Source organism: Pelobates fuscus, chromosome 5 (assembly GCF_036172605.1).
Source record: "Pelobates fuscus isolate aPelFus1 chromosome 5, aPelFus1.pri, whole genome shotgun sequence".
Taxonomy (NCBI): Eukaryota; Metazoa; Chordata; class Amphibia; order Anura; family Pelobatidae; genus Pelobates; species Pelobates fuscus.
In genome coordinates this window covers 332,229,086-332,247,255 of record NC_086321.1, presented here as the reverse complement: position 1 = coordinate 332,247,255, position 18,170 = coordinate 332,229,086, and the positions used below count along the sequence as shown (strand labels likewise).

At 38.7% G+C, this 18,170-nt stretch overlaps 1 protein-coding gene across 1 annotated transcript; it reads left to right on the top strand.

Moving 5' to 3' along the window:
- Nucleotides 1-5,497: 5,497 nt before the first annotated feature.
- On the top strand, nt 5,498-17,736 carry LOC134610308 (ubiquitin carboxyl-terminal hydrolase CYLD-like). The gene is made up of 12 exons (XM_063453254.1): nt 5,498-5,542; nt 7,644-8,086; nt 10,095-10,221; nt 11,689-11,827; nt 11,946-12,053; nt 12,551-12,630; nt 12,765-12,831; nt 13,183-13,315; nt 14,478-14,586; nt 15,370-15,488; nt 16,386-16,578; nt 17,133-17,736. Exons 2-12 carry the CDS (start codon nt 7,673-7,675, stop codon nt 17,318-17,320), a joined length of 1,677 nt encoding a protein of 558 aa, XP_063309324.1. The 5' UTR covers nt 5,498-5,542; nt 7,644-7,672; the 3' UTR covers nt 17,321-17,736.
- The last annotated feature ends 434 nt before the right edge of the window (nt 17,737-18,170 follow it).

Here is an 18,170-nt window from a genome sequence, read left to right as displayed (position 1 = left end):
GACCACTTATTGCTATGCACACATGGGAGTACCAGTCTCTGATGGCTCGGGGTGACTGATTTCAAGCGCTGACTCACTATATGCTTACACCAAGTTCACACAAGCGACACATACTCGACTATATATCGTGACAATATAAAAATGTGCACAGTAACTCTATGCTATGCCTCTTAACTTAACAACCTATGTATAACAATGAGTGTATGCCGTTGGGGCACTGCAAATGTAATCGCATCTGCTTATCTCTTGCACGCAAAAATAAAGAATTTAAAAAAAAAAAAAAAAAAAGTAACAGCAATCAGTAAACTGATTAAAAAACAGGATCTGATATAAGATAGATAACAAGTCAATAAGGAAAAAAAAACAAATAAGTTCCAATAGAGTCCTTATAAGATGCATAAAAAGTCCCAAACCTAGTAGTTAATAAATAAAAGGGATTATAAAAAAAAAAACACTGCGGCAAAATATGCTAGAGTACTTCAAAATGGATATATACAGTGATAAAAGCACCTCTTGCGAAATAATATAGTACTTAGTGTAGAAGGTGTAACAACATAGTACATATAATCCAAAATAATGAATGAAGTATTCTACTTTAAACCATATTATAGCTAGTAGATCTTAAGAAGTTCATCTGTATGTCGGATATCTAAAAAAATGTAATACAAAAAGAGCATAGTGTTCTCTCTAGCGACAATAATTTGTTAATAGTAAGAATAAAATTCAAGATTAATCAAGATAGCATTGCATGGAACGCTGTCCCTTCAAGAAAATAACAAAACCCTCCCTACTGCTTGATCTTTAGAATGGGATGGAGGGTCCATGAAATCCTATGTTGGGACCGTTGTGCTTTCCAGTGCTCGGTCTCCTGCGTTTCACCACTTGTAGATGCAGCTATAGCTAATGTGAAAAATAGAGCTGGACAATATTCTTCATTTGTATCATGTATGAATATTGGTCACTATGGCAGCACCATTCCTGTAGAATGCATGTTTCGGGTGTGCCCCAAATCCTTTTTTCTTTGCTGGACAATAATTCACCGCCGGTATTCAGTCCAAACTCTGCCCAACGCATTTCGTGACTCACAGGTCACTTTATCAGAGGCTGGAGTTCCCTAGCTTCATCTACAAAGATGAAGATTTTCAGGCTGGTCTTCCGCTCAGGGATTTATCTACTGAACTGCTTTCTTCATCAACCAATATGCCATTTGAAGATATGTCAATGTTTCATTGTCGAGGTAGACATCTTTGAATTGCATCACAATTTTCATTCTAAGAGGCAGTTTCTGATAAAACAATAGTACATAAAACGTGCAGCCAATCAGAATCTGTGATTTGAAGAGTTGCTCCCAGCTTTCCACCAACCCAAGTGTGCATTGCAAAGACAAGTTTTTATGGATCCTCTAAAATCACATCGTATAAAGTGGAATCCTATAAGAAAAATTTGGGGATTGTATGTGCTATATTGTTACACCTTCCACAGGTACTTGCTAAGTTCTATACTGTTTTAAGATGTAATTTTATCATTGCTACAGTGCATACCCATTTTATAGCACTCTAGCACGTTGTGCCACAGTGTTTCTATAAGCCCTATTTATTAACTAGTAGGTTTGGGACTTTTTTTTATTCATCATGGAAGGACTGAAGTTGAACTTATTTGAACATATTTGGTTTTTACCTTTTTCCTCTTTTTGACTTGTTATCTATCTTATATCAGCTCCTTGACTTTTTTTTTTTTACCAGTTTTACTGATTGCTGTTACTTTTTATTGAGTCAGCGAAGAGGCAGTTGGGTACAAAAAGAAGAGAGGGAGGGGTGAATACCAGGACCCGGTGGACACAATAGATTGGGTACAATACATTACCAATAGGTACATACATGACAAGTATTTGTTCAATCCTATGCTACACACAAAGTTGATGGGTCGTCCTGGACCTGGTGGCCGGACATGGGATGGGTAGTCTGTGTGAGTAGTGCCGTGTGTGGTTTGGGCTCAGGCCTAGTGCCACTTAAGGTGTCTATGTTGTGCCTTGTCTAGTCACTCTGACCATTTTAGTTGTCTGCGCGGGGTCTATCTGTTAGCTGGCCTAGTGAGCCTCTGGTTATAGTAGCCTATCTAAGACAGCGTTTATCTGTTCCCTCGTCCCGGCTGCTGGGCAGTCCGGCAGTGCTCTGTGGTAGGCTTTACCTTTTTTTTTATTTTTGTGTGTGTGCTTGCATAGTATTGCCAATGCCCTTGTGCCCCCTTGGTAAAGGTGGCATTCCGATGTTTCTACTGTACCCCCAGGGCCAGATTAAGAGCCCAGTGGGCCTGGTGCTGACAATTATGATGGGGCCTAATTACAGAATCTTATCGACCAAAAACACTAAAACAGTCCTACCTCCCAAGCGTCATGTACCTGATGGAGATGGTGCATCAAAGGATGCAGCTATAAGAATACACATACTCTATGCTAATACACATAATTTATGCTTTCATCTTTCAAGTAAATCCATACCCCCTAACAGCAGTGTCCAGTGAAGCAGGAAGTCAATGGGCGGGGTAAAAGGGTGGGCAACTGTCGAGAATCACGTGACCAGAACTGCCAAAAGGGGCAAACATGCCCAAAAAGGGGGCATGTCTGTCCAAAGAATTGGACGCCCAGTACCCTAGTCTTCCAGTGTCTCAGTGTCCTCATTTCTCCCCGTGTACCCATGTCTCAATGTTTCCCTTGTCACTAGGATACAAGGGGACACTGAGACATGTGGACACTGTGAGACACCAGGGGACACAGACACTTGGGGGCACTTGTGGATACAGACATGGGGACACTGGGAGACATGGGGACACTGAGACACTAGGGACACTGGCTGGGAGGCATGGGGACACTGAGACACTTGGGGACACTGTGAGACATGGGGGTACGTGTGGACCCAGACAGTGGGAGACATGGGGACACTGTGAGACATGGGGACACTGAAACATTTGGGGGCACTTGGAGATATGGGGACACTGGGAGAAATCGATTTGGGGGCACTGGGAGACATGGGGACACATACACTGGGAGACTAGGGGACACTGGGAGACATGGGGACACTGAGACACTAGGGACATTGGCTGGGAGAGATGGGGACACTGATACACTAGCTGGAGACATGTGGACACTGGGAGACAGATATTTGGGGACACTGGGATACATGGGGACAATGAGACTCTAGGGACAGTGAGAGACATGGGGACACGGACACTGGGACACTGGGAGACTAGGGGACACTGGGAGCCATGGGGACACGGACACTGGGACACTGGGAGACTAGGGGACACTGGGAGCCGTGGGGACACAGACACTAGGGACATTGGCTGCGAGACATGGGGACACATGGAGACACTGTGTCCCTAGTGCCTCACAGTGTAGCCTAGTGTCTCAGTGTCCCCTAGTGTCTGTGTCCCCGTGTTTTCCTGCTGCCTTTCCCCCCCATCCTTCACTTCCCTGAGCTGTTGTCTGTCTGCAGACTGGGAGCTGCTGTCTGAACTCTCTGTGCTGTGCAGCTGCTCCCCCCGTGGATCAGTGAGTAGAGAGATGCAGGGAGGGATATGCTGTAACTTCCTATCCCTGCCTCTCTCCACACACAGTGACCCCTACTGGCTGGTGCTGGTATTGCAGAGTAATCTCCATTTATACTGAGAAAAATATCTGCATTTGTATTGCTGGTATTACTGCAATACCGGCACAGCCAGGCAACCCCAAATACCGGCTGTGCTGGTAAAATACCAGTCAGGTGACAAACCCAAGAGTAGTGTGTTTTAAAAAAAAAAAGTTGTTTTTTTTTTTTCGTTTTTTTACATTGGCCTATTCTATGGGCCTGGGCCTGGAGCTGCAGCTCCATCAGCCCCTATGTTAATCCGGCACTGTGTACCCCTGTTTCTCCCTCTAGTCTGTCTGCCTGCTTGGCTCATTTTCCTTTTTTGAACAACGAGAGGGGGGAGTCGGGGATTGCTGTTACTTTTAATTATTTTAGATGGTTTGTATGGTGACACCTTGACTAGTTTTAGAGTGATATTTAGTAGAAAGACCCAATTTCTCCTTATTTTTAGTCAGGAATTGCTGTGATTATTATGTGTTTTTCCCCAACAAATTATTTCTATTCTATTTTTACAGTGATTAAAATAAATTTGGAGTATAGAAAGTGCACACACTTGCTTATAAGCTGGACCTGGACTGATGCCCACATCTAAAACTGGCTGCCTACTTACACCACTAAATGACTACAAAATATTGACAAGGATTAAGCATAAAATCCAATCCCAAAAGCCATTATAAATTATATAACTTAAGAGATAACATTTATGTTCATGTACAATATGCAATTCTATGTGACACCAATGCTATACTCTTGATCTCTGTTTGCATGTTTTATGTATTTATCTTGTCACGCTTAAATAAAGAAAAAAAAAATTAAATCATAAATTTAAAACTAGCAGGATTTTTAACTAACGTGAGAATTGAAGGGTATTTAATTAGAACTTGAAATTAAAGGGCACCTGTCATGCCCCAAACAACTTATGCTCATTAGATTAAACATACGATTCTAGCTCTACATTGTGATAGAAGTTTTGTATAGGTTAGGAGAAAAACCTGTTTAAAAATAAGTTTTTCTCCCAGCTGTCAGTCTGACAAGAGAGAGCTGAAAAGTCCTCCCACAGGAGGTCCCCTCTGCTCTCTACCCATATCAACCATCGTGCATGCGCAGTGGTTGCTATGGAAGCTCCCTAGCTGACGCTTCTACTGCTGTTTAGGGAGTACAGGAATGGAGTGACGTTCTGACACCGGCACCCTGACAACTAAGCTAGCGTACCGACATCACTGATGAGATTTTCTCTGCTTGGAGAACATACCAATCAGGGCAAATCAAAATAGATTGCATGTGGAGCGGAGGATGGCCAGAAGGTGGGTTTTACACGAAGACTACCACTCACGAAGCAGCACTGAAACTGAGGAAAAGTGAGTAAATCTCTATATTTTACATTGAATACACCTTATATCTTTGTGATATTTAGTGTATATTAATGTATATGGGAGCAATTTCGGTAAGTCTACTTTAACTAATCTTTTAAGGCCAAAGCAGCGGAACTGAAAGCATAGCTGGCTGGGAGAATGTTTCCATTTCGGCTATTTTCCCTCCACGTGTGGCCATTACAACTTGCAGTGTACATAGATTCTTTCAACATAGAAAAAAATATTTAATACACATCCTACTACAGGGCTCTCTGCAAGCTGATAATATCCTATAGTATAGGGCTTTCATTCTGGGTCACCCTACACATCTAACTACCTATTAATATCCAACTATTTATTTTCATCATAGACTTGTCCATAGAGTGACGCTGATGGCTAGTACCTCCTATGGGTGGTAGCCAGTTTGCAAATGCTCGACCTGTTTTCAATGGGTGGATCTCTGTCATTCACCCAGTATAAATATAGCTGTCATCAAACAGCAGTGACAAGGACAGAAGCACGGTGACACTGAATCACAAGCACAAAAGTAAGAATATGAATATAGAGGTAAAAAGATTATATGGTTAGGACAAGGGGTCAGTGAGAGAGGGCAGTATGGACAGTGTGGTGCATATGCAGGGACAAGGGGAAAAAAAGAGTTTGAAACAAAATAATTATATTAATTATAATTGTAAGAAAATGTAGCAGTTTTTGTGCGTGGAAGATGGTAGTTAGGCATTAAGATTGCTTGAGTTTAAGGAGGATACATCTGTTGGTTACGTGAAGTTAGAGTTTATTCGCTAAACACTGATTTGTAGTGAATTGAAAACCAAATTTAGAAATACAGGTGAAAAATTACAAAGTTTAAAGAATTATCAGTGATAGTTATTGCTTGGATGCTACAGCCTAACTTTTGATAATGTTTTGAGCTGTTAGTGAATAGACAGGATATATGCCATGACATGAGTTATGGTAGAAAAATACCAAAATACGGCTTCTGCAAGCAGACATTTTACATAATAGGAAATATACCTTACAGGCATTTGCAGAGTTGTTGTTAAATATCATTGCCCTCGGAGGTAGCTTATATTGGGGTACCTTGTAAAACAAATAATGAGAGTGCATCTCTCGTATTTACTTTCCTGTTTATATAACACTCAGCAGCACAGTTCTAATATGTCATAGCTTGTTTATATGTTGTATATAACTATATTTTGGTTATACATGTAAATTAATGTGTGTGTGTGTGTGTGTATGTGTCTGTCTGTCTATCTGTTCATTTAGAATGTCCACAGCCTGTACAGAAACCGTTGACCTCATCACTGCATATGTATCATTTTTAAACAAAAATATCGCACAATGTATTTACAATAATGGATTCACCTCTAGCACATAAATGAAGGTTAAATCAAAGATTTTGTGTACACGTTGCTGTGCAGGGATACCTGAAAAGTATAATTATGTAAATTGACATGCTTTTAGATATTTGGTTTCTTTAACCCCTTAAGGACACATGACATGTGTGACATGTCATGATTCCCTTTTATTCCAGAAGTTTGGTCCTTAAGGGGTTAAAGGAACACAATAGTTACCAAAATTAATTTAGCTAAATAAAGCAGTTTTAGTGTATAGATCATTCCCCTGCAATTTCACTGCTCAATTCACTGTCATTTAGGAGTTAAACCACTTTGTTTCTGTTTATGCAGCCCAAGCCACACCTCCCCTGGCTATGATTGACAGAGCCTGCATGAAAAAAAAAAAAACTGGTTTCACTTTCAAACAGATGTAATTTACCTTAAATACTTGTATCTCAATCTCTAAATTGAACTTTAATCACATACAGGAGGCTCTTGCAGGGTCTAGCAAGCTATTAACATAGCAGGGGATAAGAAAATCTTAATTAAACAGAACTTGCAATAAAGAAAACCTAAATAGGGCTCTCTTTACAGGAAGTGTTTATGGAAGGCTGTGCAAGTCACATGCAGGGAGGTGTGACTAGGGTTCATAAACAAAGTGATTTAACTCCTAAATGGCAGAGGATTGAGCAGTGAGGCTGCAGGGGCATGTTCTATACACCAAAACTGCTTCATTAAGCTAAAGTTGTTCAGGTGTCTATAATGTCCCTTTAAATAGAAATGATCAAATGCCTTATTGATGGGTATTTGTAAGGAATCTGATACGGGTATTTCTGGGAATGTAACTTTCCAACAATACCATCAGAATGTAAAAATATTCACTAAATAGGAATGTAGCCATGAAGTTTGCCCAACAAAGGTTGCCTTGGTATGAATGTAGAAAGATGGAGTTGGCTGTCACTTAGTATACCTTTGCAAAGATCCAGAGGACCCGAATGGTGCACTGACTGAGAAATGTGTTTCTCTGCAAGGTGAATACCAGCACTAGAGCAATGGGGTGAGGGTAAATTAACCTTTATAGGTTACTTTTAAAATTTTATAGGCTATGGCTCGTGAGTACACATTATTTCAAAGGGTAATCATGTGAAAATCCAGACATACTTTTTGTGGGCTTGATTAATTTTAACCTACAAGTGTGTGCAATATATTGATTTGTTGTCATAGCAACAGAGAATGCTTCATAGGGATAATTATCTGTGGAAAATCTTGCCACACCTAACAAATTTCATTAATTAATCTCATTATTATTTCAGAAATACTTTTAGGTGCCAGAATTGCCAAGATGAGCTCCACACTAAAGCCCCAACGACCTTTTATTGCTCTCCGGGAATTTACAGCTGGAAGACACAAAGTGTTTGCTGGTTCCATGGGTGTCTTACTGGACAATGACCATTCCCGTGGGCGTATCTTAGATCTACCAAACCGTCCAGAAGTGACAGTGAAAAGAAACCTGGTTCGCGTACTAGGGAAGAGAGACTCGGCTTTTCTGTATGGTATTGGCGTGCCCCAGCGACGGCTTCATCTCCTCAACAATGAGAAGCTGCTCCAAGCTATATGTGGCATGCAGATCAACGATGTTGTCAGGATACGTTTCCAGGGATATGCCTCAGTAGGGGTAGTTAATGCCATTTGGGAGCTTTCCGACAAATCAAGACTATCAGATCTCACAAAACTTCTGATTGAAGTGGAACTGCTGGTGAGTACAATTTATTCAAATAATTTTTAGTGGGTAATTTCTTCACATGGACTTCTCATATGCCTACTCTAGATTGTCCTTTTAAATTTAAGGAGACCCTAAGAATACATGGAAATGATAAGTATCCATAAGACAAGCTTTTTTAACCCTTTGCCCATTCTCAGTGTATCTTTTACAATATTGTTTAATGTATTTGCATATTTTGGGGTCTCCCAACATCTAATAGGGAACTACAGATATGCACCCTTTCCTCAATATGCCTGCATTGTTATGTGTTATACCTCACCAACAAGGCCGATAAGTGGCTCTCATATAAGAATTCGATTGTGGTATGTTAAATAACTCCCATTATTGGAATGTATGTTACTGGGACAGAAGGGAGCAGGATCAGATGGGTCAGATTGGTCCTTATGTATTTCAGAAATGCCTTCTAGCCTACAGCTAAGTTTGTGAAAAGCTCAACTTTAGCTTCACGTTTTTACTGTATGTGCATTGTATATGGGGGTGGGCACAGCTTTCTATGCTCTCGTCTCTATGTCACTGCTAGTAACAAGCATTTTGGAGGTCCTGCAGATTATTTTCAAGAAAAAGGGTGTCCCCTTCTTATCCCCTTACCCAAAGTGCACTGGCCAAGGGTTTAAATAAAATAATTGGTAGTCATTTGGACTCCATATAGATCAGGAGGGAGAATTTGGCAATATACCAAAAGTGTGGCAAATCAGGGGTAGTCAACCTGCCGCACTCCAGATGTTGTGGACTACATTTGCCATAATGCTCTTACAGCCATAATGCAGGCAAAGCATCAGGGGAGATGTAGCGAACGTTTCCTACCCCTGGTCTAGATGTAGGGGTAAGACATGTTTGTCAAGCAATTGCCCAGTTAGTTGGCACGTTATTATTGCAAGTTTGGGTCTTACGTTCCTAAGTTGTGTACAGTTCCGACAAGACCCAATTCAAGGCTATGTTGAGCAATTCTGAGGTGTATCTTTTCAGTTTAAAAGGATTTCAGATTTAACATCCAAGAATTCAAGAGCCATATAAATAGTACTTAACATTTTTTGGCAGACACTCAAATCGGAAAGTTACAGGGCACATGTTTAACTCTATATTTAAAGTTAAATGCCATTACAACATTTTTAATCATAGATTCACTTCATACCGAGCGATCCTTATTCAATATTCCTATTTACCAGTTCTACGCCTATGTATTTAATAGGTATATATAGCGTAAAGGATCAAAATTATTTATAGAACCAACAACATCATTGTTCAGTATCCTTATGTCTGGATATTTCTCTGGATCCTAACTTTATTCATAGGTTTCCATCACTCAGCATCCCCCTACACAGTGATTGGAGTACCCTTTTACCAAGGGGTACTGAGGAATTTATGATTTTATTTGTAGAAAAGGAAATCACAGACAATAAGGTGAAATACAAAGAAGCATACCATTTTTATTTATTTTTTTTAGAAATATTCATAAAACTGGGCATGCTATACACATTCAGGGTTTTGTTTTGTTATTTATCATGACAATGCAGTTTTGAATGTATTATGTTATAAGAATATTGTTAAAAGGACACTGTAGGCACCATAACCACATCTAGTAATTGAAGTGGTTATGGTGCCAACATATTTCCTTTAATGTAACTAATGTAACTAATGTAACTAAGAGCTGGGAGAGATCATTGCAACAACAACCCCGTCTTGCAGTGTTTTCTTTTAGTCCCTTTATCTTATGCTGTATGGTGTGATTTTTATAAAGTGTCCTGTCTTAACGTTACAGTTATAATCCTTTGCAAAAAAAAAAAAGAAAGTGTTTAAGCGGAACCCTTTATTTAAATTTATTAATAGACTAAATGCATTTTAATTGTCTGTACTTTTTCTTTCAATATTCCTTTAATATGCTATAATCTTTACTATATAAGGAGTTGATGACGTACCTCGCTCTATATATAAATAATATATTATATTGTCCATAATGTCAGTTTCATATTGTAATTTGCAGGATGGGGAGTGCAGCAATAATACAAGCAAACCATTAAAAATCAACGCTGGAGAAATACTGGCAGTGAGCTCTAATGTACAGTACCACCTGTATTACAGAGACACCAGACCAGGCCTGGATGAAAGAGGTAAAGAGGTGAAATAATTAAGTTTTTTACTTGCTGCCATTCTCAGGGTATTGTGGTATATTGTATAATCCATTGGCTGGCTAAGAATGCTCGGAATTGTAGTCCAGTAACAGATGGGTAAGTAAGGGTAAGGGACAGCCCTGTAAAATTCTTACTATACCATAGCATTGGCTGTGTAGACTTCTGCACAGATCTAGTTCCTTAATGGGTTTTAGAGCAGGGATAGATTGATTCCCCAAATGTTTTAAAACTACAGCTCCCATGATGCTTTGTCATTCTTAAGGCATATAAAGCATCATGGAAGTTGTAGTTCTCCAACATATTGGAATCTACTTTTTTGGCACCCCTGATTTAGAGTATCTGAGGTGGGGTGTGGGGTTATACATCTCTCTTACTCTTCATTAAGCCACAACAAATAAAAGCGTTTAAAACTCTAGTATCTGAGGCAGCGTAATGGCTGACTTCCAGTTTGTGTGACCTACAGTACTAGGCCACCACAGATCGGTAGTTATGGTGTTACACTATATTTCAATTAAAACTTGTCTATAGCGTTACATCTTGTAATGACAGCAGCACTGGGGCTCTGTGAAGTAAATTCACGTCAAGAGGCATAGTCCAGAATCCTTTGCAGTTTTGTCATGCCATTCCAATGCCTTTAGAACAACAATGCCTGAACATAGCATCGAGTAATGCAAATGTGTATGTTCAAGAGATAATTATACTCCACCTACTTGTTTACAACATACTTGATGGTGAAATCTTTAACACAACCTGCAAGGCGCAGGTGGATACATTTAATTGGATGTTATGCAACTATATATGTTTTATATGTTTATTTTTTTCTTTTAACAAACTCAATACTTTTAATTGCAACAAAGACATATATTCATGCCTATTTTTAAGGGATAGACATCAAAACCACTTTAGCTTAATTAAGCTGTTTTGGTGTACAGATCATGTTTCTGCTTATGCAGCCCTAGCCACAGTGCATGAAAAAAGGAAGTGTTTACGAAGGCAGTGCACGTCATATGCAGAGAGGTGTGACTAATGCAGCCTAAACAAAGTAACTTAACTCTTAAATGGCAGAGAATTGAGAAATGTGACTGCAGGGACATGAGTTATACACTAAAACTGCTTCATTAAGCTAAAGTTGTTTTGGTGAATATATTATTATTATTATTGCCATTTATATAGCGCCAACAGATTCCGTAGCGCTTTAATCAACTCTATCCCCTTCAACTTTGTATTCCCAATAATTTCTAGTGCAGTTTATTAAAAGTAACAAATATATTATGTTTTTAGTACAATCCATTAGTAAAGATTAATTACCCAAATTATGGTCTATAATGTGTTTTTCTATATTCATAAAAAAAATAGTATTGCTATATTATATTATGTCTATATACATATTATACATGTATATAAGTTTTGCTCTTACAGAACCGGTTTTGTGCTCCCTATCCCTAGATATTCACAGTGCCCTCGATGATGTTTTGATTGATATTCCTCCTGTGCGTGAGTGTGATGGTCTTGAGAAGATGGTTGGATTGAGAAGGGGTATACAAGGGCACCACAACTCATGTTACCTTGATACCACACTATTTAGGTAAATTATCAATATTTTACAGTATCCTACAAATCCATAGTAGTAAGTGAAAGTTGATGGGTTTTTTTGTTTTTTTTAATGGATTTATTTTTTTAAATGTTGTTTTCCCTCCTTATAGTCTGTTCACATTTTCCTCGGTTCTGGATCACATTTTACAATCTCCGGAGGTCTGTGATGCAAAAGTGCAGCGTATCTTGAGGCAGGATATTGTGAATCCACTGAGAAGGTAAGCATGCAGCAAAGGCTTGAAGTAAAGACTGTTGCCAACTTGAGTCCATCTGAGGTTTTTTTTTTTTTTAGTTCCACTTGATGGTTCATGAGGTGTAATTTGGTGAGGGTACGTGCATATTACAAAACTGTACAAAAAAAGGATAGGTAGATCACAAACTGGGAACTAGTGAAAAATGAAACTCTGGGTTCCTTGAAGTCTCCCAGTAATTAAAGTGACCAATGCAATATTAGGAAGAATGATATATGATATATTGATTGGTGAAACCAATCAAAAAAGTCTTCTGATAATAAAAAAAATCACATGTATATCATACCCACAAGAGTACCAATCAAAGTTCCAAAGCCACCATGTTTTCTCGCTAGAGGAACCTGTTCAACTTTGAACTCTTGAACAATATTTGGCATTGTGGGTTCTTTCAGATAGAATATGATTTATATAGTCACCCTTGTCTGGCACCTCATTCTACATCTCATGTTGTTTTCACTTTACAGAAATGGCTTTGTCCATGCTGAGCGTGTCATGAAGCTCAGAAAGTTACTTCGATGTGAAACCTTCGTGACAGAGGAAAAAGGTACGTTAATATTTGTCCACCAACCTCATACGTTTCCGTACACGTATGCCCCAACATTATACATTTGGAAAAACATGAATAAGTACAGACTATTTAGTTCTCTGATTTATTGATTGATGGACTCTCTGTTTCAGATCCTGAAGAGTTTTTAAATGCTTTACTACACGAAGTCCTAGCTGTAGAACCACTGCTGAAAATCAGGTGGGCTGAAAATATACATTGCTATGATTTATAATACTTAAATTAGAAGTAGAAGAAAAATAGACGAAACTCAACAATTCTGCAGGACAGAAGACATAATTAACAATATATAAAGTAAAGATAGATGTTAACACCTGGGTATTTTGAATTAATGGAAAGGAGTTCTGAACATGGGGGATTCTAAGGTGGCTGGTATTGGGAATAGACATGTAACAGAAAGAAGGATACACAAACTCAAATAGGAAGTAAAGTAGATAAAGAAAAACAAAATCTGATTTGGCCAGTGATGACCAACCTTGATATTGCTGGTGTTTGTGAAAGCTCTTTTTTTCCTTTTTCCTCCTGCTCCAGATGTAACGACAAGACGCAAGAAAGCAACATTTATCAAATTATTGTCGAGAGGGATGGAACTTTGAAGGTACCTTCGGTGCAAACTCTGATGGAAAGATCATTTCGATTCTATGATGACCTGAAATTTGAAAAGGTGATATTATCATCCAAAAAGAAATAGCTTTCTAGTCATCATTATACACCCAATTTTTTTTTATCTATAACATTCATCTTTCCTTCTATTGACAGAGAGATAGCCTAACCAGATCTGTACTTATTATCAGATACCTTACCTAACCTAGATCAGAGGGTCTCAATCCATAACCTACAGAATCAACTATTTGAGATTTTTCACTATACTCGTAAGAACAAAACAATAGAAATTCCTAATCTCTGGAGCCCTAACATATGTGTGTAATGCTGTAGAATATATATAAAGATATAGAATAATATATGAGAAACTTCAAATGTAATGCAGGAAAATATATTAAAGAGGCAGTCTAAGCACCAGAACTGCTAGAAGTTAATGTAGTGGTTTTGGTGTAGAGTGCATGTTCCTGATGTCTGACTAGTGTTCCCATTTGTCCCTATGGACACTTCTAGCGGCTGTCAATCAGACAGCCACTAGAGTTGCTTCCTATTACAGTCCTGCAATCTTTCATGATTTGCGTGAAGATGCCAAACACTCCCCATAGATATGAAGTGTGATTGCCTGAGATCATCAGTAACGATGATCTCAGCCAGAGGAGGAGGCTGTGACAGGCACGAAGTACGGTGAAAGCTAAGTTAAACCCATAAGTCTAAATAGGCGAGAAGTACATCTAAAATTATAAAACACAAAGTTTTTTTTTAATGTTGGGGCACTCCTTTAAAAATGCATCCTTCTTCAGCTTAAAAAAAAAAATTTCAGTACAGCCCTGCCCTGCACTGTACAATTTCCAAAATGATCCCAATTTAAAACGACAATAAAGGAACCCAAGATGCAAGACTACATGTGAAATATATCATGAAAAACTAAATTCAGATTAAATTTTTCTTGATGATGTCAGTTTAAAATATTTGACTAACTTGCTTGCATGTGTGTAGATATACAATGTGTGCTGGTTAACACGTGTAGTGGTCCCTAATATGGATTTGTGTCCTGTACGTGGATGTAGAAACCCATGTTCTTTTATGAAAGCATTGCACAAAGATTCTCGCCATCTTACATATGATATACTCAATAAGTGTAAATTCTGTAAGACTCCTATGAGTGCCGTAGTATACACTGGATGGTTTTTATTATTTGCATCTGACAGTAGCCTAATTCATTACAGACTCCCTCATGCCTGATCCTTCAGATGCCAAGATTTGGAAAGAAGTTTAAGATGTTCCCCTTTATCATCCCTTCCTTGGAATTGGACATTACCAACATGCTCTACACAAGTAATTATTTTAACTTGACAGATGAAATCGTGCTAGATTTTGGTGCTAATCTGATGCCGGCAATATGTAGAGGTTTCATTTTTGCCAATACCTAAAAGCTATACTTCATGGTGAAGTTAAGAATGACATCACCAAAAAATATCGTCAAAACATAGAAGGCATAATCCAAAATCTGATCGTACTTCAGTGGCCAACTGGCCAGGACCAGCCACACTCTGGACGATATGAAAAAAATGAGAAGGGAACACTGATCAGCATTTAAAGGCAGTTTATTACAGACACAGATGTGATTTTTCAGATTTAAACAGAGACTTAAGAAAAGTTCTCTTTAAAGATGGTATGCAACTGTGTCTGCAAGAAACTGCCTTTAAATTGAGATTGGTGTGTCCGAACCATCTTTTGTCATCACCAAAAATATGTTTCATTATAAAGCAAAGACCAATCAAGTTCTGTACCATCAGATCATTAAATTATGGGGCACTGTACAATATCAAGTACGGTATGTTGGAACTTGAATTTTCTCTTGGCCTTGCCAGGTGACTTCACATGACCTAAGGCGTCACCTTAATTAGTATACTGGAGAGGGAAGATTTAATTACTCCTCATTATGCTTTAAGGAAGAAAAAATAAGGAGATGACATTTATTCATCATCCACATTTCAGAAGTGCTGCAGATGACAACAGAAGGTCATTACCAACAGCAAAAAGGGTTAAGTTGCCTGTAAGGAAGGGGGAAAAAATCATGTTTTTGTTACTGGTTAATAATTGACGTTTTGTCTACAGGAAGCAAAGTTTGCTGTATTTGCCTGGGAGTTGCTGAATATGAATGCACACAGTGTCTTGCAGACCCTCTTACCACTGACGGCCATATTCGCCAGTTCTGCCAACAGTGTGAAAGACAGGTAAGCAGTGGTAGCCACACTCCTCTTCTCAGATATCTGGTAACATTTGCAGATCAATGACCTGAAGACCCGGTCCTCACTTTTTCTATGTGGGATTGGATTGGATTAGGTGGTCACTGATGATGCCTGTTCCAAAAGGTGAGCTAGCTTGTCCAAAGAAGTAATTTTGGGAGGAATCGGACATGGAGCAGAATGAGCTAAATACTGCTCCCACCTCTCCCCATCCACACAACAAGCCAAATTACAGAAGGTTCAGCAATAAGCTTCTATGTCTAGACACTCCAAATACAACATGGTCTGGTATGTGTTCTGTTGCAAACATTGAATTCTTCATTAAGTAAAAATTAGTAACAAGTAACATGAGTAAACAAGTAGTAGCTGTCATAGGGAAATGTTTTACTCCAAGGGTCCTTAAAACGTTTTGGACATCATTACAAAGTGGGTGAATGCCTCAGCATGTCCACTAGACATGAAGGAATGTTCCTCTGTCTGATGCGCCCCTCCTGCATGTTGGAGAGACCCTTGGGAAAATATTTTGTAATCTGTGAGGCATCATATACCATCTATAGAGGGTTTTTGTATGCTTCAACATGTGAATAGTATAATGTCCATTTGGATAAGTCATTAGCCAGTCAGTATCAGAATTTTTACTTTTTTTAGGCCATAATAAATGAGTTGGAGCCATAGCAGGCTTTCCATTTCTGCTATTTTGACCACAAATTTGCATTTCCTTGGTAAATTCATGGTTTAATGAATAATCGAGAAACGCATCAAATATATTTATGCCCTTCCACAGTGCTGGTGTTAGATGAAAATCAGCATGAACACAACAAAGTTGCTGGCTGATTTTCAACAATCAGTTGACCGATTTTCATGTTCCCTTTTTTTGTCTCTCAGGTTCATTCTCAGAAACAACTAAATGACCACAGTCCTCTGAGACTGGATACACAGACGGATGGCTCCCTGCCACTACAAAAACTACAGCTGTTGGCGGTCCTCTGCATTAAGACTAGTCACTTCATATCATTCGTGAAATATGGACCCAGCAAACATTCCTGGGTGTTTTTCGACAGCATGGCAGGAAAAACAGGTATGGGAGATAACGATTTTTAGATGTTGGCATGACATAATGTAGAATCTGAGATTTCAAAATCAGATAAACACTAAATATTGAAAACATGTCTGTAACAGGAAACTTATTACCAGATTAGAAATTAGGCCCCATTGGACAACCGTCTTCACTTGGTAAATATCCAGGTATGGATTTGAGCATCATACAACTTACTGTCCCTTCTATGACGATCCACCAGACTTCTCGCCTAGTGTAAAGCAAAAATGGCTTATTGGTAAAACTTCCAGATTTTGTGGAACTATAAGAATTAAAGAGAATCTTGGGTGCGTCAGTTCTACAACAGTTTGGAAATTACCTTAACTAATTAATAAATTTCTTAGTTTAATTATTACCGTAATTTTATACAGAAAGTGTAGTAGAAAATCTTGATAAATTCATGCAACAGCATGCATAGAGTGATGGCAGATGGTATGAACTGAGACTAATATTTGTGAACTGCACATTATGCCGACATGGACAATATAAAAAATTCTCGAGAATTCTAAAAATAATCTAATGTTTTTTCTGCTTAGGAAATGAAATCGGAACAAATGTTCCCCTGGTACGATCTTGCCCTCAACTGGGAGACTACCTATCAATGTCCGAAGAGCAGTTCCAAAGGGTCGATTTCAGTAAGATGGACAGTTTATGTAGGAGATTTTTCTCGGATAGCTACATGTGCATATACCAATACCCAGAGCATGGTGCCCAGAATGGCTGATGAACAATCTGTCACAGCCCTTGGTTCGTGATATGCTCTTTGGACAATTATGTTTCCCATCACAAGCTCCACTGATCGGAAGTCATGCAAGAGTTTGGACATTCTAGTGTTTCCAGTGGGAAAGCTAGCATTTAACTTTTGGCACCTTCGCTGTATGCTGATGTTGACCTCCTGAAATATAAATATTTCTACATCTTTGAAAATGGACAAGTATCTGCAAATACAAAATAAGTTTTGGAGGACGTTCACATTCTTGTTTTCCCAGGTTCCCTGACTATTTTCTATTGTTCTTGTCAGTATACATCCGATTTATGTGGCAACCATGATTGGAAGCTTGATGCAGAGATTTGTTTCCCTGACTTTATTTGAAAAGAGCAATAAAATAATCTTCTGTTTGGAGGCTGACAACAGGACAACCTAAAATGGTCATAATTCGACATGAACTTTTTCTCTCTCTCCAAAAAAAAAGAAAAGTTAGCCAGCTGTATGATGCTCTTTATACTTTGGAAATTTAAACTCCATAAAACAGGGCCAGCAGGACAAAACTGAAAGAGGTGCAAGCCTCCAGTTGTTTTATATTTGCAAGACATTGCGGGATGAAATTCATCCAAATTATAATTAAGGACCTTTAAATTCAAAGTAAAGAAATTCTCAAGTTGTGATGGACTCTGAATGCTCGGTTCGTATACTTGAAAACAGATCCCTGATTTTTTTTATATGGTTACTGGTTTAACTGGTTTATTTGGCATGATGTGGCACATTATGAGCCACTCCTAATTTTATCTGCTAATCAGGGAAAATAATATACGACTGTCCACTTGTCCACAACCTCTTTCTCACGCTTAGATAA